The 17,699-nt window shown below is 36.4% G+C and overlaps 1 protein-coding gene and 1 long non-coding RNA gene across 2 annotated transcripts in view; one reads left to right on the forward strand and one right to left on the reverse strand.

Moving 5' to 3' along the window:
- The window catches only part of edil3b (EGF-like repeats and discoidin I-like domains 3b), a 35,377-nt gene extending 28,906 nt beyond the window's left edge, over positions 1–6,471 (reverse strand). Inside the window, exons 1-4 of the mRNA XM_073874523.1 lie at positions 6,210–6,471; positions 4,716–4,790; positions 4,009–4,038; positions 3,543–3,671 (exon numbers count right to left, since the gene is read on the reverse strand). Coding sequence (XP_073730624.1) covers positions 3,543–3,671; positions 4,009–4,038; positions 4,716–4,790; positions 6,210–6,456 — 481 coding nt within the window. The 5' untranslated portion in view covers positions 6,457–6,471. The remainder of the gene's footprint in view (positions 1–3,542; positions 3,672–4,008; positions 4,039–4,715; positions 4,791–6,209) is intronic.
- A 1,342-nt stretch (positions 6,472–7,813) lies between these two features.
- On the forward strand, positions 7,814–11,826 carry LOC129446537 (uncharacterized). The gene is made up of 4 exons (XR_008645208.2): positions 7,814–8,011; positions 8,299–8,462; positions 11,492–11,599; positions 11,691–11,826. It is a non-coding gene; the product is annotated as an uncharacterized lncRNA (long non-coding RNA).
- Positions 11,827–17,699: the final 5,873 nt, after the last annotated feature.

Here is a 17,699-nt window from a genome sequence, read left to right on the forward strand (position 1 = left end):
TCCTTCGTCCTGGTGTCAGCAACTCTCAATTGTGGAGTACGCACACAATTCTCTGCCGGTGTCATCTACGGGCATGTCTCCATTTAAGTGTAGTTTAGGGTACCAACCACCTAATTTTGTCAGTACTGAATCCGAGGTGTCGGTTCCCTCCGCAAACGCACTAGTCCAGAGGTGCCACCGCACCTGGATCAGAGCTCGCAGAGCTCTGCTCCAGGCAAGGTCACGCACCAAGGCCAAGGCCGATCGCCACCGGTCGAAGCCTCCCCGATACGTCGTCGGTCAAAGAGTGTGGCTTTCTACCCAGAATATTCCGATGCGTTCCGTCTCGAATAAACTTGCTCCCAAATTTATTGGCCCGTTTTCTGTTACCAAAATCATTAATCCGGTAACAGTGCGTCTTAGCCTTCCTCCTGCGTACAGGAGGGTTCACCCCGTCTTTCATGTCTCCAAAATTAAACCGGTGATTTCTTCCCGTCTTAATCCGCATACCCCGGTTCCCCCTCCGCCTCGTATCGTTAATGGGGAAACCACTTATTCGGTTAACCGTATTCTGGACTCCAGACGGAGGGGACGCGGATTTCAGTACTTGGTGGATTGGGAAGGTTACGGTCCGGAGGAGAGAAGGTGGGTTCCTGCTCGGGACATACTGGATCACCGCCTTATTGATGAGTTCAATCAACAGGTAAAGCAGGCTGGGAACGCCGAGGGGCGTTCCTAGGGGGGAGGGTACTGTCACGGTAGGAAAATCCATTGTTTTCCTCCGTGTCATGTTTGTGTGTGTGTGTTGTTCACTTACCCTGCCATGTGCTCGTTAGAGCGATCCCTTTCACCTGTGTGTTGATTGTCTCGCTCCAGCTGTTCATCATTACATCATCTCCATAAAAACTCACCTGACTTTCTGTTCCCTGCCAGATTCTATTGTTTGCTCAGTCTCCGTGTTGTTTGGTTGTTCCCTGTGCTTTGGATTACGTGTTTCAGTTGGATGTGTATTGTCGTCGTCGTCTTCGTGTGGATGTTCCGTGTCAGCCTGGATTTCACCACTGCTCACCACTCCACCAACGTCGCACTCAAAACACCTACTTCCACCGTAGTCATCGTCACCATTGCCAACAACAACACCGGACTGGATTACTTCCGCATTTGACTTTGAATACTCTCTCTTTGTTTATATTTAATAAACATTGTTTCATTTTTACACCTGCGTTTGCTTCCGTCTTTACAAGTCATTACAGTACAGGTTTGTGAGGAAAGATTGACTTTGTGTTTTTATAACATAGACAAATGATCCAAGGAGTTCAATGACACTGTGAAGTCTAATTATTATCACGTAAGCAGGTGATGACAACTGAGCCCAAACAGCTTTGCCTGTAGATCTGTTATTCTAGCTCTTATCTTAAAATCACACTTTTAGCCTGACATTAATTATAGACTTTGCTTAGAAGTCAATTCAGGGGACGTTGTGAATGAAGGTCAGTGAGGGATGTGTGCGAATGTGGATCGAAAGGAGCATCCCCTCTTTCCCAGAGCAATGAATAATGTAGACGGTCTGTTGTAACCGCAGGGAATAAAAAATAACACAAAATCAACACAAGCTCTTCACGGTGCAGAGATTAAAATGTCCTTTTACAGGTCTTTGTTTATTATATCCCTGTCAATCACTAAACACACAATACCAAACCATAGATTTTTTTATGTGAACCAAACGGATCATGGAAATAACCAAACTAAACCATTGAGACCGTTATGTACAGTAAGTGAGAATAAACATACTGCAGTTTGTAACTGGCCAAATAATCAGCCAAAGCTTTTAGTTTATCTGCAATGGCTACAACCAAACCCATTTGCACCTTCTGTCACCTCCAAAATCTACCATCAACAGTAAGATTTGGAATCAAGGACTGGTCAAAACTAGTTTGGGACTGAATGATTTTCATGACCTTCATTTCTGTTAATGGTTTGTTTTTGAGCGATTGAATTCTTGTTTCCTGCGTTGGCATTTAGGGGCGCAACCAAATGTAAAGCTAGGTTGCAAAAGAAATCATGCTTTAAACATATAATGCATCTTCTATTTTAAAGGGATTGTTCACCCAAAAATGAAAGTGCTGTCATGATTTTCTCATTCTTATGTTGTTCCAAACCTGTATTAATTTCTTTTTTCTGAAACAAATACAATGGAATTCAATGGGTACCATCAACTGTGTCAGTGTTCGAATTATTTCAAAGATTATGGGGGGTCCCCTAGCTAACCCCTCACCCCCCGTCATTATAGGGTTGCCATGATTTAAGATGTGATTCTGGGTCAACATTTTTTGTTCATCCTTGATCAACGTTTTAATCCAAGTAACCCCAAATTACCCTTTACTCAAACCCTAACCATTTTTACCCCTCAAATTAGTGTAAAATAATAGTTTGAGAAGACATTTTTAAAAGTCCCTAACCCAATCTAAGTCTAACAGCATGAGAATTTTTCGTTTATGTAGTATTTTCATAAAAACCAGGGGATCCCCTAATTTATTAATGTCCCTCAATGCTTATAGGAGGTCCGAGACAACCCCAGGCCCCCCTTAGTTTTGAACACTGCAGAAAGTCATTAAAATAACATTGAATTAACAATAACATACACTGAAAAAAATTTTTTAAGGTAAGTGGTTTCAATCAATTTATTTAAGCTACATTTAAACAAAAGTTTTCTATTTTATTTTACTTTACTAATCTTTTTTGTTTAAATGTAGCTTAATTTTTTTCATAATGTACATTTTTTTATATATCAGGCACCTGCCAAACCTTTACACTGTTTAAAAAATGGTCAAAATATGTACCCCAGTAATCACTGAGGTTGTACCCTTTAAAAATGTCCTAATATGTACAGATAAGTATATATTTGGTACCAATATGTACTACTCTTTAGGTGGACTGTACTTTTTTAAAGGGTACCACCCCTGTGACGTGCGGTATTTTGACCTTTTTTTTCAGTGTATGGATATCAGAACATAAAAAGCTTTTCTCAAATAACTACAAAGTACACACAATAGTAAAAGCTGGACACAGCATAACATTAAAGGGGACATATCATGAAAATCAGACTTTTTTCCATGTTTAAGTGCTGTAATTGGGTCCCAGTGCTTCTATCAACCAAGAACATGTAAAAAAGAACAACCCAGTAATTTAGTTTAGATAAACCATTCTCTGCAATCAGGTGAAAAAATAGGTAATTGAAATGTGGCTCCCCTTGTGATGTCAGAAGGGGATCATACAGCCCCTAAATAAGCACTATCCAACTGCAGCATTGCCATTTAGTGCAGAGGTCAGCTCATTTGCATTTTAAAGGACACACCCAAAAACGGCACTTTGCTCACAACTACAAAGTGGCAATTTTAAAATGCTATAATACATTTTCTATATGGTATTTTGAGCTTAAACTTCACATACATACTCTGGAGTCACCAAAGATTTATAATACATCTTAAAAAGTCTTGTGAAATGTCCCCTTTAAATGATATAAGCATTACTCTACTTTCAGCAATGTAAAAATAGCTTCTTACTGTGTTGGCAATGGACACCATCAAAGCCAAATGGACACCTGCAGACATATCCACCAAAAGTGTCACCGCGGTACGTCTCACTGATCTCACACACGGCTCCATTGTGACACGGATTCGGGCGACAGGGCCCTGAATCAGATAAACACAGTATTATACAATATAGTTTATAGCAGGTGCATCTGTAAGTGAAATTCATTTAACATTCTTGACCACACACTACATGTCACTGGTTTCTGTGGTCGTCAGACCCTAAAAAGTGTGGCTTTTTTAATGTTAAACGTTAAGCAGATGTTTAATATGTATTAAAATTCAAGCTGATGTAATTGATATTCACATCTCATACTATGAGCATTAGCCATCTGCCTCGTGTAATATGACATTCAAATCTAAAATCTCTATGCACATGCGTCATAAACTCGTCAACTTTTTACTGGATATACAAAATGGAGGTTTTAAATAAACTCACCAATTACAGATGCTTCTTCCCAGCCTGATGCTGTTAAAAAACAAAAGATAAGTCTTAGAATTCAGCAAGTTCTTGGATTATTAAAACTATAAATCAAGGATAAAGATTGGACAAATAAAGAAAGCAAAATGGTGCTTAAAACGTGGATTCTCTGCAAAAGCTAATGTGCTGACCACTTCGTGTTAAAAAGTGTTAAAGGGGACATTTCATAAGACTTTTTTAATATGTATAATAAATCTTTAGTGTCCCAACTTTGTAGGTGTGAGCAAAAATGTGCCGTTTTTGGGTGTGTCCTTTTAAATGCAAATGAGCTGATGAAATGCAAACACTCAATTATTTCTCTCTCTGCACTAAATGGCAGAGCTGTGGTTGGATAGTGTAGATTAAGGGGCGGTATTATCCCCTTCTGACATCACAAGGTGGACAAATTTCAGTGACACATTTTTTCACATGCTTGCAGAGAATGGTTTACCAAAACTAAGTTACTAGGTTCGTCTTGTTCACATTTTCTAGGTTGATAGAAGCACTGGGGAACCAATTATAGAATTTAAACATGAAAAAGTCAGATTTATTGATATGTCATCCTCAAAGACTGATACTAAACAACAGACTTAGCACACCATAAACGATCTATACTGTATGAAAGATATCGCAACACTGAAATGAACGCAAAACAGATCTATTAAAGAATCAAACTCCATACTCACAAGAAACACTTTCATCGCCTGGCGTGTTGGGACACTCGGCACCGTTCTCACAAGGAACCGGCTCACACACCTCACCTACGAAACATAAAGAGGTATAACATCAGTGCACTGTCTATGTAAAGCAATGAGAGACAAGCTGTGTCATCAGCATTACCAGGTAACACACATACAGTACTGTTAAACATCTACCTTGTAATGCACTTTGAATGATTGTTTAGGCTAATGCACTGTAATATGGGATGCCATTGACCTGAATTTTTCAACCACAGGAATCTGTAGTATAACAATGAGTGTTTAGACAGGTGTAGATGCCGGGCCAAACTTCACAATACGCTTGCTGACTCTTAAAGGTGTAGCGCAGATGTTTAAAGATGACAAAATGCCAAAGCTGCAGAAATGGGAAAGATTAAGCGAGGTGGAAAATTAGAGAAAGCATTGCGGGTGAAGAAACAAACACTGACGGGTCTGAAGTGGGCTTAAAACTCAGATTGTATTACACGCTTGTGCTTTCCACTGCAATAAAATTCACAACTATGAGACTGTCAGCCGTGTCTGCTGTGCTACATTGATCACAGGGCGACTGTAGTTCAAAAGCAACTTTATTTATGAATAAGGCAACAAACACTGGTAGGAATATCTTTAAAGCTCTCTTATATTTTGCACAAAAAGTTACCATGATAACCACACAGTATAGTTTTCACCGAAACCTGCCGTTATTGTTACTAATGGTTCTACCATGTGACATGCAATATCATGTTTATATGTATGATGACATCATACATTTTCTAAAAAGGGTTCTTGCAATGATGTCATAGAAGAATATTTTTTGGGTTCCCAAACCATTGAACCATTTCTTTATTTTTTACCTTTATACAAATAACCTTAAGGACTAGGTACCAATATGTTTCTAGACGTAAGAACATTTGGGAAGAACAAAATGTGATGAGTTTATACGCCATAATTTAATAATGAATGACCCGTATGACTTTAAAACAAGAGCCTGAAACTAAAAACACTGACCTAAACCGAGATCCTTTCCAATACAAACTCTGGTGTCTGTCTATATTGAGTCTGTCTCCCTTTAAAGGTCAGCAACAGATGAATGACATTTAACAGAATCACACCACATTCGTTTATTAAAAACACACCAGGTCTCTGGTTTAACCTTGGGGATGATAACAATGTTTTGATGTCTCTATTGATTCGTGCACAATGACCTCTGAATCACCTCACAGTACATCAAAGATGAAAACACAACAACATGCATTCCTATAGCATTTAAAACAGCCAAGTGGTGCAGATAACATCATATGCCCAAAATAGGCTAACCCGACATCTCATTCAAATCTCCCTCATGAATTATGCCTGAGGACATTTGAATAAACACTGAAGTGGACGTCGGTACTGAAAATGTAAATGAACTTTAACTATGGATGCATTGTGTCAATCTGAGCCGTATTGTAAACATAAGTAGTTTTTGTCCAGTCAACTCACCCGCGGATGTTGGATGTGGGATGGACGCGTCAATGCGGAGGACCAGGAACAAAAACAAAGGCACCATGACAGTGAACTTGTGCATGTCCTCCGATCTCCTGTAAAAGCTCAAACCGGCTCGTAATCCAGCTGAGATGCGCGGATATAAACGCAGTGTGGACCGAAGGAGTGAAGGATGACCGATGACCATGTGATGCTGTGCTGCCTCTCTTACTGCAGTGATGATGAACACTGACACACACAGCATCCACTGAAGAGAAGAGAAGAGGGGCAATTATTTTTGTGAATATTCCTGATGTCCAGGCATGTGTTAAATTTGTCCAACCATTATATCCGGTGTGAAAAATTAACCTTCAGTTTTATGTTAAGATGGTCCTCAAACCTGTATATTATAACCTTACAGATTAAAGTCACAAATCACACACCTACAAATGTATTCATTTATAAATAAAGTTTTAAAAAGTAAAAAAAATGAAATTGATAACTTAGAAATTACAAATAAATACATTTAGTCTTACTTTTTATCATTTTATTTATTTTTAGGAAAAATTATATTTTCATCACTTACATTAGGCTAAATAACATGACATGTGCTTTTAGTGACTAGAAAATGATTTATTTATCGTAAATACATATTGTAAAAATATTTTTTAATTGTATTATTAACCCTTTCACACATCCTGACAATCCAAAGGCTGCAGCCTGCAGAGGTCTCATATGCAGGCTGCATACGTCATCAAGCCTGGTTTATTAAAGTTTTACAATTCGCATTATATTCGCAAATCATAAGCATATTAAAACAATTTACGATTAGCTAAGAATGACAGTCAACTTTATAATTGTTAATATTTTGAATAAGGACAGTCTTGATGATGTATGCAGCCTACAAATGTGACCTCCGGAGGCTGCAGCCCTCGGATTGAGAAACGGCCTTTGTCAATCACAGTTTCGGGTGTCTGACGCCATCTGCAGGAGAACTATCATATCACGTGCATATTAAAAGAAAAAACATTGCGTCACTTAATATAGTTCGTGGACACTTTTATCACTTTAACTGCTTTTTAATGCCATAAAACGAATCAAAATAAAGTGAGAAATAAAATTAAAATAAATAATGTAAGAAAGCTCATTTTACTTTGTAAACGAGATCTCATATCGATTTATTATGATTTTCCAGTAGCAAAAAATAAGTCTGGTATTAATACTGCGTTCCAGACATATCGGATTGAAGATATATATCCCATCTTAACCCGGAAATAATGTCTGGACTTACGCTCTTTGAATGTTACTAATGTTTTGGTGAAACTACATCGTTAGTAACATTAATGTTTTAATGTTACTAAATACGGGGTATTTTGGGGTATGAAATACCCTAAATCCGAGTTGTTTGGAACGCAGCATAAAGGGTATGTTTCCAAACTGTTTACTGTGGTAATTTGTTGTAAAACGCTTGCTCGACTTTATACAGCGCAGCAAGAACTGACAGACGGATGACGTCAAAGTACCGCGAGAGCGATTCGAGAAAGAAAATGGAGGAGTCTGCTCTCGCGGAACTTTGACGTCATCTGTCGAAGTCGAACAAGTTAAATTGCACGTGTCGGGCACACGCCTCGCTGGTCAGAAGCGCGATGGGCTCACGAAACAAATCTTCAGAAAAAATACAGGTCGCTTAAAAATCAAATTTAACACCCTTCCCAATTTATTCACAAGAACTTTGTCTTGGTGTTAGCAAGTCGAGGAGCTGAACAAACATCAAACGCTGAACTTTGTTTGCCACAACTTCGCTACACAAGCCGTCGTTTGTATGTGCACTTTCTTTTACGTAGTCTACTGTATAATGTATCTGGAAACGCAGTTTTATTATCTAAACTCGAATTGTCTGATGTTTATTTCTAGATAAATAAAATTGTGTTGCAATTTATGAGCTTGCATTGCACAATGAAGACATGTAGCTGTTTTGACTCTGATAGTACACAGGCGGTAGAGTCAAGCATCTCTAGCTCTCTTTAAACTGGTATACAAGTTAAACTTGTGTTTTTATGGGGGAAACCCATCTGAACTATGATAGCTTTTGTTGTTAACTTTCTAGGGTGACAATGATGGCAACACGTGGTATCAGGAGCTTGATCCCTTCTCAGTGGTGACTCGGACAGCCAGCAGGTTTGGAAAGGATTGTTTGGGTTGGGATGGATTTGGGTGTTGCCCATTTGCTGGCCTGTGATGGGTCCCAGTTTCCCAACATTTTCTTTAAAGGTAACTTGTCAATTATGGGATGCACAATATTTTATATGTTCTGAATTTTTTGTATTGTCGTCTTGTCCACTGTACGTGAATAGTTATCTATGTCTTATAGTTGGACATAGTTTCCTACAGTAAATACATGTATAAACTGATGCTTACCTTCAGGTCATGATGGGAGGACATTACCACAACGTGTACTGTTAATATGACCATGGACCACAAAACCAGTCATAAAGGTCAATTAAAAAATAATAATAATGAGATTTTCATTTATCTATGGTTTGTTAGAATATGACAATATTTCACAGAGATAAAACTATTTGAAAATCTGAGGGTGCAAAAAAAAAAATCGTCTTTAAAGTTGTCAAAATGTAGCAACACATTACCAATGATGAATACATTTTTTATATATTTACGTTAGGAAATGTACCAAATATCTTTCTGGAGCATGATCTTTACATAACATCCTAATGATTTTGGCATAAAAAATGTATTATTTTGACCCATACAATATATTGTGCTATTGCTACAAATATACCTGTGCGACTTAAAGGAAAACACCACCGGGTTTCAATATTTTATTGTTCTTACCTCAACTTAGACAAATTAATAAATCCCTATATTTTTTTCAATGCATGTCAACTTTTCACAGGTCAAAACTTAAAATAGTATGTTGAATTGACTTGCAAAACCAAGTTGTTCATGCTGCATCTTTTTACAGTGTGCTTTGTTTAGACTAGTCACTAGGCTAAGCACATATAGCATAACAAATCTCCAATGTCTGTTCAGCATTTTGTGTCAAGGCCTTTACTACAAACTAAAGTTGCTGAATGGCTTTATGGGTAATAGGACTCTGCTGATTAAACTCTGAATAAATATATATAAATATATATATATATATATATATATATACAACTAAATGAGTCTCTAGGAAATATCCTATGGGGCAATTTTAAGATTAGTGATAGGGACTTACTGTTTATACTGAATTTTTGTCTTCGTATTTTTATCAATTCATTTTTTTCCATAAAATTAGGAAAAACTATAAGTCTAAATCCCAGTCCCTGGTCATGTCACTTGCCTGCCATAAGGTGGAGCTATAATCAGCATGTTTACATAATGATTGTTAGATGGGACACATTTATTTTATTGGATATGTCTACTTCTTGAGCATGGCACTAGCAACATCAAGGTCATGGGTTTCAATAAGAAACACACATCTGATAAAATGTATACATGTAAAATGTATAACTTGCATGCAAATATCATAAATGGGTGATTCTCGCGAAATTAGACTTATGAGGTGTCATGCAACATTTTGATAAAAAAAGTAAGAGTATCAAAATAAGAAGCATACAGTTACAAATATCTCTTCATGTCTTATTTTGCACATGATTTCAAATGACATACAAACTAATTTTGTTGTTTTTCCACATTTAAGGAGGAACATTTTCATTACCGCAACGTGTCCATTACTGGATTTGGGTTCTTTGACATGGAAATATTTATAATTAAAAAATCTAAAAAATAAAAGCTTCAGTGCATGTTATACTACAAACATTTACAGTAAAGAAACATATATTTGGTGATTATTGGTAAATGTAGAGACAATAATAAGGAATATAAATGTCTCCAAGAAAAAAAATTCTCATCCTCCGCAACAATTTTCAATCATTGTTTAAGCCCTCAATGAACTAACATTTAAAAAAAAAATTGTTGGAAGGGACATAATTGACTGTGACACTCAAGATGGCTACCAGGTAAGCAGTTCTTATTTTTTCTCTCCATATAAAAGTTAAAATTTTGTACCTAGACAACTTTTTAGTTCTCATTACTGAAACATGAGTTTGTAAATGTAAATATTTAATGTAGTATCATGTTGCGGTAATGATAATTTTTTATAATGAAAATCTTAAAAAATGTAAATAATTTTACAGGAAATATGTTTTAAATCCACTAAAAATAATGGTTATAGTAAGTTCAGACCTTAATCTTATATGTGCAAAAAAAATTGGCTTCAAGGGCTTTTTAAATAATCTGATGCTGGACACCTTTTAAGTCTGGATTTCGTGAGAATCACCCAAATGTCAAATGTTTTTGCAGTTTAGTATTCAAAAATGGACTAATGGGGCCAATGTAGAAAATTTAAATTTTCAGAAAGCAACCTGTAATAACAATTAATGTGTTTGAGACTCGTAAATCACAAATTTGAAATGCTCATACTTTTTTTAGGTCTGCTAAAATATCCTCTCATAGTTTCATAAATTTAGGCTCTCGTGGTGCTTTACAGGCAATGGTTGCTTACACACACATATGCAAGTAGTCAAAAGAAACAAAAACACAAGAATGCATAAAAAGCAAAACATTTAAACAAAGAAAATAACAATCCATTCATCAAGTAATATTAAACACAGATTGATGTTCTCGGACATCAATCTGTGAATTGTTTTGTCATGGGGCGGTTTCCCAGACAAGGCTTATCCTAGCCCAGACTAAAATGCATGTTTGAGCTGCTTTAATTTCAAAAAACCTTACTTAAACATATCAGTATCTTTGTTTTGTCTCAAAATGCACACCAGTATAGTTTTTTGTAAGGTTTGTTTGTAAAAACTACTTACATATCCTAAAACAACTAAGGTCTAGTCCTGGATTAATCTAAACCCTGTCTGGGAAACTGACCCTATGTGACAGCAAATTTCATGTGATAGTTTTCTATAACAGTTTTTTTCCACCAGGGGGCGCAAGGGAGCTTAGAACGCTGAATTCTCCACTGGGTAACATTCACAATTTTATTTTGTATACTAAAAATAGTAATCTTACATAAAAATTTATAAAAATTATGTATATATGTTGTTTAATTGCATTTATCATCATTTACTTACTGTACTTGGGACACTTAAGCCCTGCCCAATTTCAGGTCCCCTGATTTATAATACCAACATTTAATCTGCTCAACGATTTTACTCACAAGCCCACAGCTGAAGTATTACTGTCATCTCAAATGCAACTGATACTGCACACATATATTTGTTTTTTTCTAGAGCTATCCGAGCGCTCAGAGCACCTCAATACTGACCCGGTCCATGATTTTGCTGCTGTGCACCAGCTATATGTCACACATATAGAAGAAAGAAAGAGACACACAGCAGGTGTGATAAAGGATATACATCATCATTATCAAGTGTTTGAGGTTCATATTCATTATTTGGTTGTAATGAATCGTTTGTTTCTCTTTCACAGCACATCTGGTGGTCGCAGAACTCCAGCAGCAGACACAGATAAGTTGCAAACCTTCACAAATGTAACGATGATCTGTTTGTAAAATGCATGCATGTTTATTATGGCTTTCGATATGTGAAATAACATGACAGGTGAGGCAGGTTATCTATACTACATAAGATGTGGTCTTAACACAAAAGCTGAATTTAAGTTCTTTAAACATTTTACAGACGTTACAAAATAGAAAATCATGCTTGAAAGGACCCAACATTGATTTTTTTATATGTTGTGTTTGAGAAGATTGTCAGGAGGATTTTGGATTATATATTTATTATATATTTATATAAAGAGACACTTTATATATATGTGACCCTGGACCACAAAATCAGTCATAAGTAGCACAGGTATATTTGTAGCAATAGCTGAAATATATTGTATACATTGGGATTTTTTCATGCCAAAAATCATTAGGATATTAAATAAATTCCATGAAGATAATTTGTAAACTGGTAATACATCCAAATGTATTTATCATTAGTAATATGTGTTGTTAAGGACTTCATTTGTACAACTTTAAAGGCGATTATCTCAATATTTAGATTTTTTTGCACCCCCAAATTTTGAAATGGTTGTATCTCAGCCAAATATTGTCCTATTATAACAAACCATACATCAATGGAAAGCTTATAGATGATGCCAAAAAATGAACCCTTGTGAATGGTTTTGTGGTCCAGGGTCACATTTACACTTTTATAATGGTTTTGTCAAAACCTGCTGTTCACAGATTTGCCACTAGATGACAGCATTGTGCTTCATGATAGAATATCAGCACTATCTGCTGTAAACACCATAATCTAGTGTATATTAAAGGGTTTCTTTAGAAATACAAGCGACTAAAAACCGAAGTATTTATGAATATATTTAAGGACATTTCTCGTTAAAACTATTTAATTGCAATCCCTCTGCTAGTTTTTGACATTAGGTGTGTAGTTGGGTGCCATGCAGTGATTTACGCTTTTTTCCAAAGTGACTTATATTGCATTACAAGGTATACATTTTTATCCGTATGTGTGACCTTTTGCACTGAGCTGCAGGTTTTACATCATAGCTGTCACTGTATTATAGATTTTTAGGTCTAGCACCTTTATTGACAGCATAATATGTGTAGAGTATAAGCATACACATGTAAAACTCTGATTTAATTTATATACATTTTGTACTGAATAGTATCACATTACCTCACTGAGCTCAGTACAAACCCAGTTTTAGCAGCCTGAAAGAGCTGCAGGACTTTGGCGGAGTGATTTAATTGTTTCACGACGACCTCTGAGAGACACAATGGAGATTACAAGCACCCACTGACAGCACACAGTTGGTCAGCAGAAGGGACTCTATAGCCCATATTCCTGCCTCACTTTTCTCTTTATTTTCCTCTTTCAAAAGAGCCAAACAGGGCACAGCAGGACTGAGTAAAGAGACGTGGAAAAAAATCCTTCCTACTAACATTTCAGACAAAAGATTTAACGTTTATCTTTTCCCAGCAATCATTAAATCAATGTCAGAAAGAAAATCAACAAGCGGACGGAGAAAAAGAACAGAAAACGATATACTTAGTTTGAGATTAAATAACAAAGGCATGGCCCTGAGAATAAAACCCCAATTTTTATTAAGCAAGATTTTTCAAGCTCTCCATTGGTTGGGAAGAGAGCAATATTATGATGTAAAAGATTTGCGTGTTGTCAGCTACCACGAGGAGTTTCTCTGTTCTTGGTATGAAACCTCAAGCTGGCACGTTTGGCTGTAGATAAAAAGGAAACTGCAGGTGTGTCCTAAGCTTGCTCTGTAGACTGAGACATGTGACTGCTAAACAGGCCCCAGTGCATTCTGGGATGGACGGGGGGCTTTGGCATGAAGATTAAACTCCCATTATGATTTTCTCTTATGGTTACCATAATGCCTGAATACAAATTGAAGTCAATGACTTAACAGACAGCATTTTTTGTGTGGAGATCTCAGACCGGATCCAAACATCATATTTAATAATCTAAAACATTACCAGGCAAATACTTAATGACTACACGTGCAAGCTGAATCAAATTGGTTATGCAAGTCAATTAAAACGTGAAAAATGTAAACAACTTAAAAAATTACTTCAATGGGTACACTGAAAAAATACATTTAATTTACTCAATTTACTAAATTTTTTAAGGTAAGTGGTTGCAAACAATTTATTTAAGCTACATTTAAACAAAAGTTTTATTTTTTATTTCTATTTTTTTAATGTAGCTTAAATAAATTGTTTGCAACCACCCTTAAAAATTGTGTAAATTGAATGAATCATTTTTTTCAGTGTAACTGTTTTTTTGTACTTAAATTTTTCACCTAAAGGGAATTTAAAGTGTCATTTTAAGTAAAAAAACGTACATTTATTTAGGTGTTACCAATTAAAGTAATATTTTAAGTTAATTCAGCTTTTCACTTGTTACAGTTTAGTCACTGTGAAAAAAATGCACTTACATTTTTAAGTATAATCAACTTGGATTAATACGTTTTTTCAACTTTGCTTTTTTATCTTGACTGGTGATGAGTTGCTGTAACAAAATAAGTTAAAATTACTTAAGCTAACTCAACTTTATTTTATAAATAACATCAACTCATCACTTTTAAACATTTAAAAATTGAAGTGCAAAAATGTTTTTACATTGTTGCTGACATAACTTATAAACAAGTTGAAAGTTGATTTAACTTAATTTGCCAAGTTAAAGTAAAACAAAAAATATTTTTTTGCAGTGTAAAATTAAAGGTTACAAAAATTTGACTATTTGTGTATTAAATATGTTCTTTGCTTTACTTTTGAAACACATTTATTTTTAAGGGTGACAATAATCGTCGCTGATTATTGCTTTTCCATAATGACACTTTTGGTGATTATTTACAGCCAAAACCAAACTGTAAAAATTATTTCCTGCCTTAATTTTTGGTTTGATCAACTCAGACTTACTATTATTTTTCATGACAAGTCATGAGTTGCTACAACTTATAAAATGCAGTTGACTTATTTCAACTATATTTGATCATTTATAATAAATTTCATGTCTGGTCAAAATAAATGATATAAGTTAAAATAACCTGTAAATTGACATTTATTAAACTTCAAACTTTAAGGTGGCAAATATTTTTTCACAGCGCACCTTGTTCTTTATGTGTGTTTAAATATGCATTTTATTCAATTTTATCAGTAAATATGATGATTAATGGAATGTGGAAGTCCAACAGGTCTATAAATATCCTTAACTGATGACCTCTCGCCCAGTGGACTTCATATGTCATCCTGTTAGTAGACCTCGTGCCCTTAACCACTCTACTGGTTTGTGAACTAAAGGAGGACAAGGTCTTTTTTCAATTATGGGGTTCGGGCTCTTTGACACAAACCATTTAACCCCTGACCTCCCTTTGGGCAGCCGGACTGCCTACCGCTGGGTCTAGCATTACTACCGCCCTGTAATCCATCCGCTTTGAATGACCGAAGTACCGCAAACAGCTGCCCTTCTTACTCGGTGCTCTAACAACCTGCCTAATTCATTGAGGTCAAAACCAACAGACCGGCCCACCTCTTCACGGGACCGGTCATTGAGCCCATTCTGAGTTTACAACATCTCAGCGCATGAGCAAAGAAAGTCCAAATTGATTAAATTATAGTGTTTGTTTGTTTGTTATTCACGCTTAAAAATAAAGGTGCGTGAAGGTACCATTTTTGGTTCCTCAAATAATTATTCACTGTCAGAAGAACCATTTCTTTTAAACCTTTTTATAACCGAATAAACCTTTTATTTATTACAAAAAAAATTTTGAAACAGAAAGGTTTTTTTGGCATTGTGAAGTACCTTTATTTTTAAAAGTGTATAGCACATACTCTTTGCCACTATTAGTCACATAAAAATATTTTTGTATATTGAACGTCATCTATCTTTTTCCAGATTGGTGTTTTGCATTAGCAAAAAAATCCAATAGTACAAATGCATAGCAAGAAATTCTGGTTGAAGCAGTGCATTGTGGTTAGTTTGGTGAAGACGCCACAAAAGCTTGAATTGCTTTAGAACAAGCAGGATTTTAGGACACACAATAGCTACATTGACGTCAACCATTCACTTGCCATTCAATGCATAATTATTGTTCACAGATGGTTTTAACAATATGCTAATGAAAGGCCTGTAATTTATTTGCATTTTAGGGAGACAGCATGGGGGACAATCATGTCTCACCCTGTCATAAATGTATCATTTGTAATTCTACCTGAAGTTTAACCACTTTTTAAAACTCAATGGCAAAGTAAATAATTTAATATGACAGATTCATATTTTTTTATTGTTGTAATGTGTTAAATTATCTAATGGATAACTTAATGCCGGTCAGTTTAATCTGTTTTTAAACTACAAGCATTCAGCAAAATAGTTTCTTTTAAAGAATTCCTTTAAATTTTTAGGCGAGGCTTGACATCTAATTCACTCAATCAATTTAAGTTTTGTGTTAAGAAGATATATGTGCATGCACCGTTGGGTCAAAACTAGACAAACCCAGGTGTTGGTTTAAATTAACCCAGAAAATGTGTATATTTCACCCAACAAGGTGAAACAACTCAGGATAGGTTAAATTATTGTACAACCCAAAGGGTGGAGTTCGTCCCTTTTGACCCAATGCTCGGTTAAAAATAACCCAAATTTCTTTTTTAATTATCAAAACAAATCTACTCTTAAAATATAAATGCCGTCACTTTTGCACAATATATATATCTTTTTTTATTATTAATGTTATTTTATGACTCATGTGTTTTGAATAATTGCTGCGTGTGCTTACGACCGGACGCAGGTCAGCAGGTCAAACCAATAGTTGACCGAGTGGATTTTCAGTGACTTTTTATGAGTGGTGGTCACTTCACTTTTTCTGTTTGCTGGTGTCCATAAAGAGACTGACCAGACTTCACTTGACCTGTCTTTGTCTGTCCATATGGACTTGGCAGGGTCATGTTGTCCGTGAGTCCCTAAGGTCAAGGGGATGAGTTTACAGTTTTTACGCCCTTGTTGCTGTTAAATTGCCATTAAATAATTTTTGCAATACGTTAAAATACTGAGACGAGTCAGACAAAAGGCACTGTTGTAAAAATGTGTGAATGTGTGTACGCTCTTGTGTTAGCGCACCAGACAGAAACACAACCGATCCGTGAGTGATGAACGTAGCCGTAAAAGAAAGGCTTTGTCTCAAAGGTTGAAGTATTGTCGCAGGTTGACCTTTCGGGTCAGCGTCGACTCTCCCAGTATCAGAAAGCCGGCGGACCATTTTTTTCCCACGCGTTGTAAAGCTCTTTGTCCCATGCGGAGAACAGCCATTAACGTTTGAACCTTCTCTTTCGTCTGCGGCATTCGGCCACTGGGTTGCAGGGCGTCTCCCCGGTACGTTGGATAAAAACCCACCAATAGCTCCCTTGGAAACGTGGATAATAAGGATCAGCTAAGCTAACTGTGACAGCGTGGGCCAATTTTCCGGCCTGCTGGGTCTGTAAGGAGTTTTTCTGGAACACACGACTGGAGCCGGAGAGTTTTCAATGAAGTGTTTGTGTGAGAGAAGAACGCACAGGGTTTGGGGAAAAAATAAAAAAGAGGGCAGCGATCGTTAGATAGATAGATAGATAGATAGATAGATGGATTTTTATAGCTGACCAACCCCTCGCACAGAACACAACGACGGAAGTGAATTTGCCCTGACAGGAAGCAAATCTTTATAAATCAGCAGCTGAGGAACAGAAAGCCGAATGCTGCTATACAAACCCCCATAATGCTAATAACCTCCAGCCTCAGGGTGCTAATGGAGGACCTTGCTCATTAGCCGAGCGCTAATTAGCATTCGCGTCGAGCGGGAGGGGGGCTGCCATGTGAATGTCTAATGTGAGAGCGAACAGCCTCTTTACATTTCGCTAATGCATTATTAGAACATGCTCTCTTGTACACGCATTAGTACAGTAAAACCCGCTGCGCG

The sequence above is a fragment of the Misgurnus anguillicaudatus genome, chromosome 12 (genome assembly GCF_027580225.2).
Source record: "Misgurnus anguillicaudatus chromosome 12, ASM2758022v2, whole genome shotgun sequence".
Taxonomy (NCBI): Eukaryota; Metazoa; Chordata; class Actinopteri; order Cypriniformes; family Cobitidae; genus Misgurnus; species Misgurnus anguillicaudatus.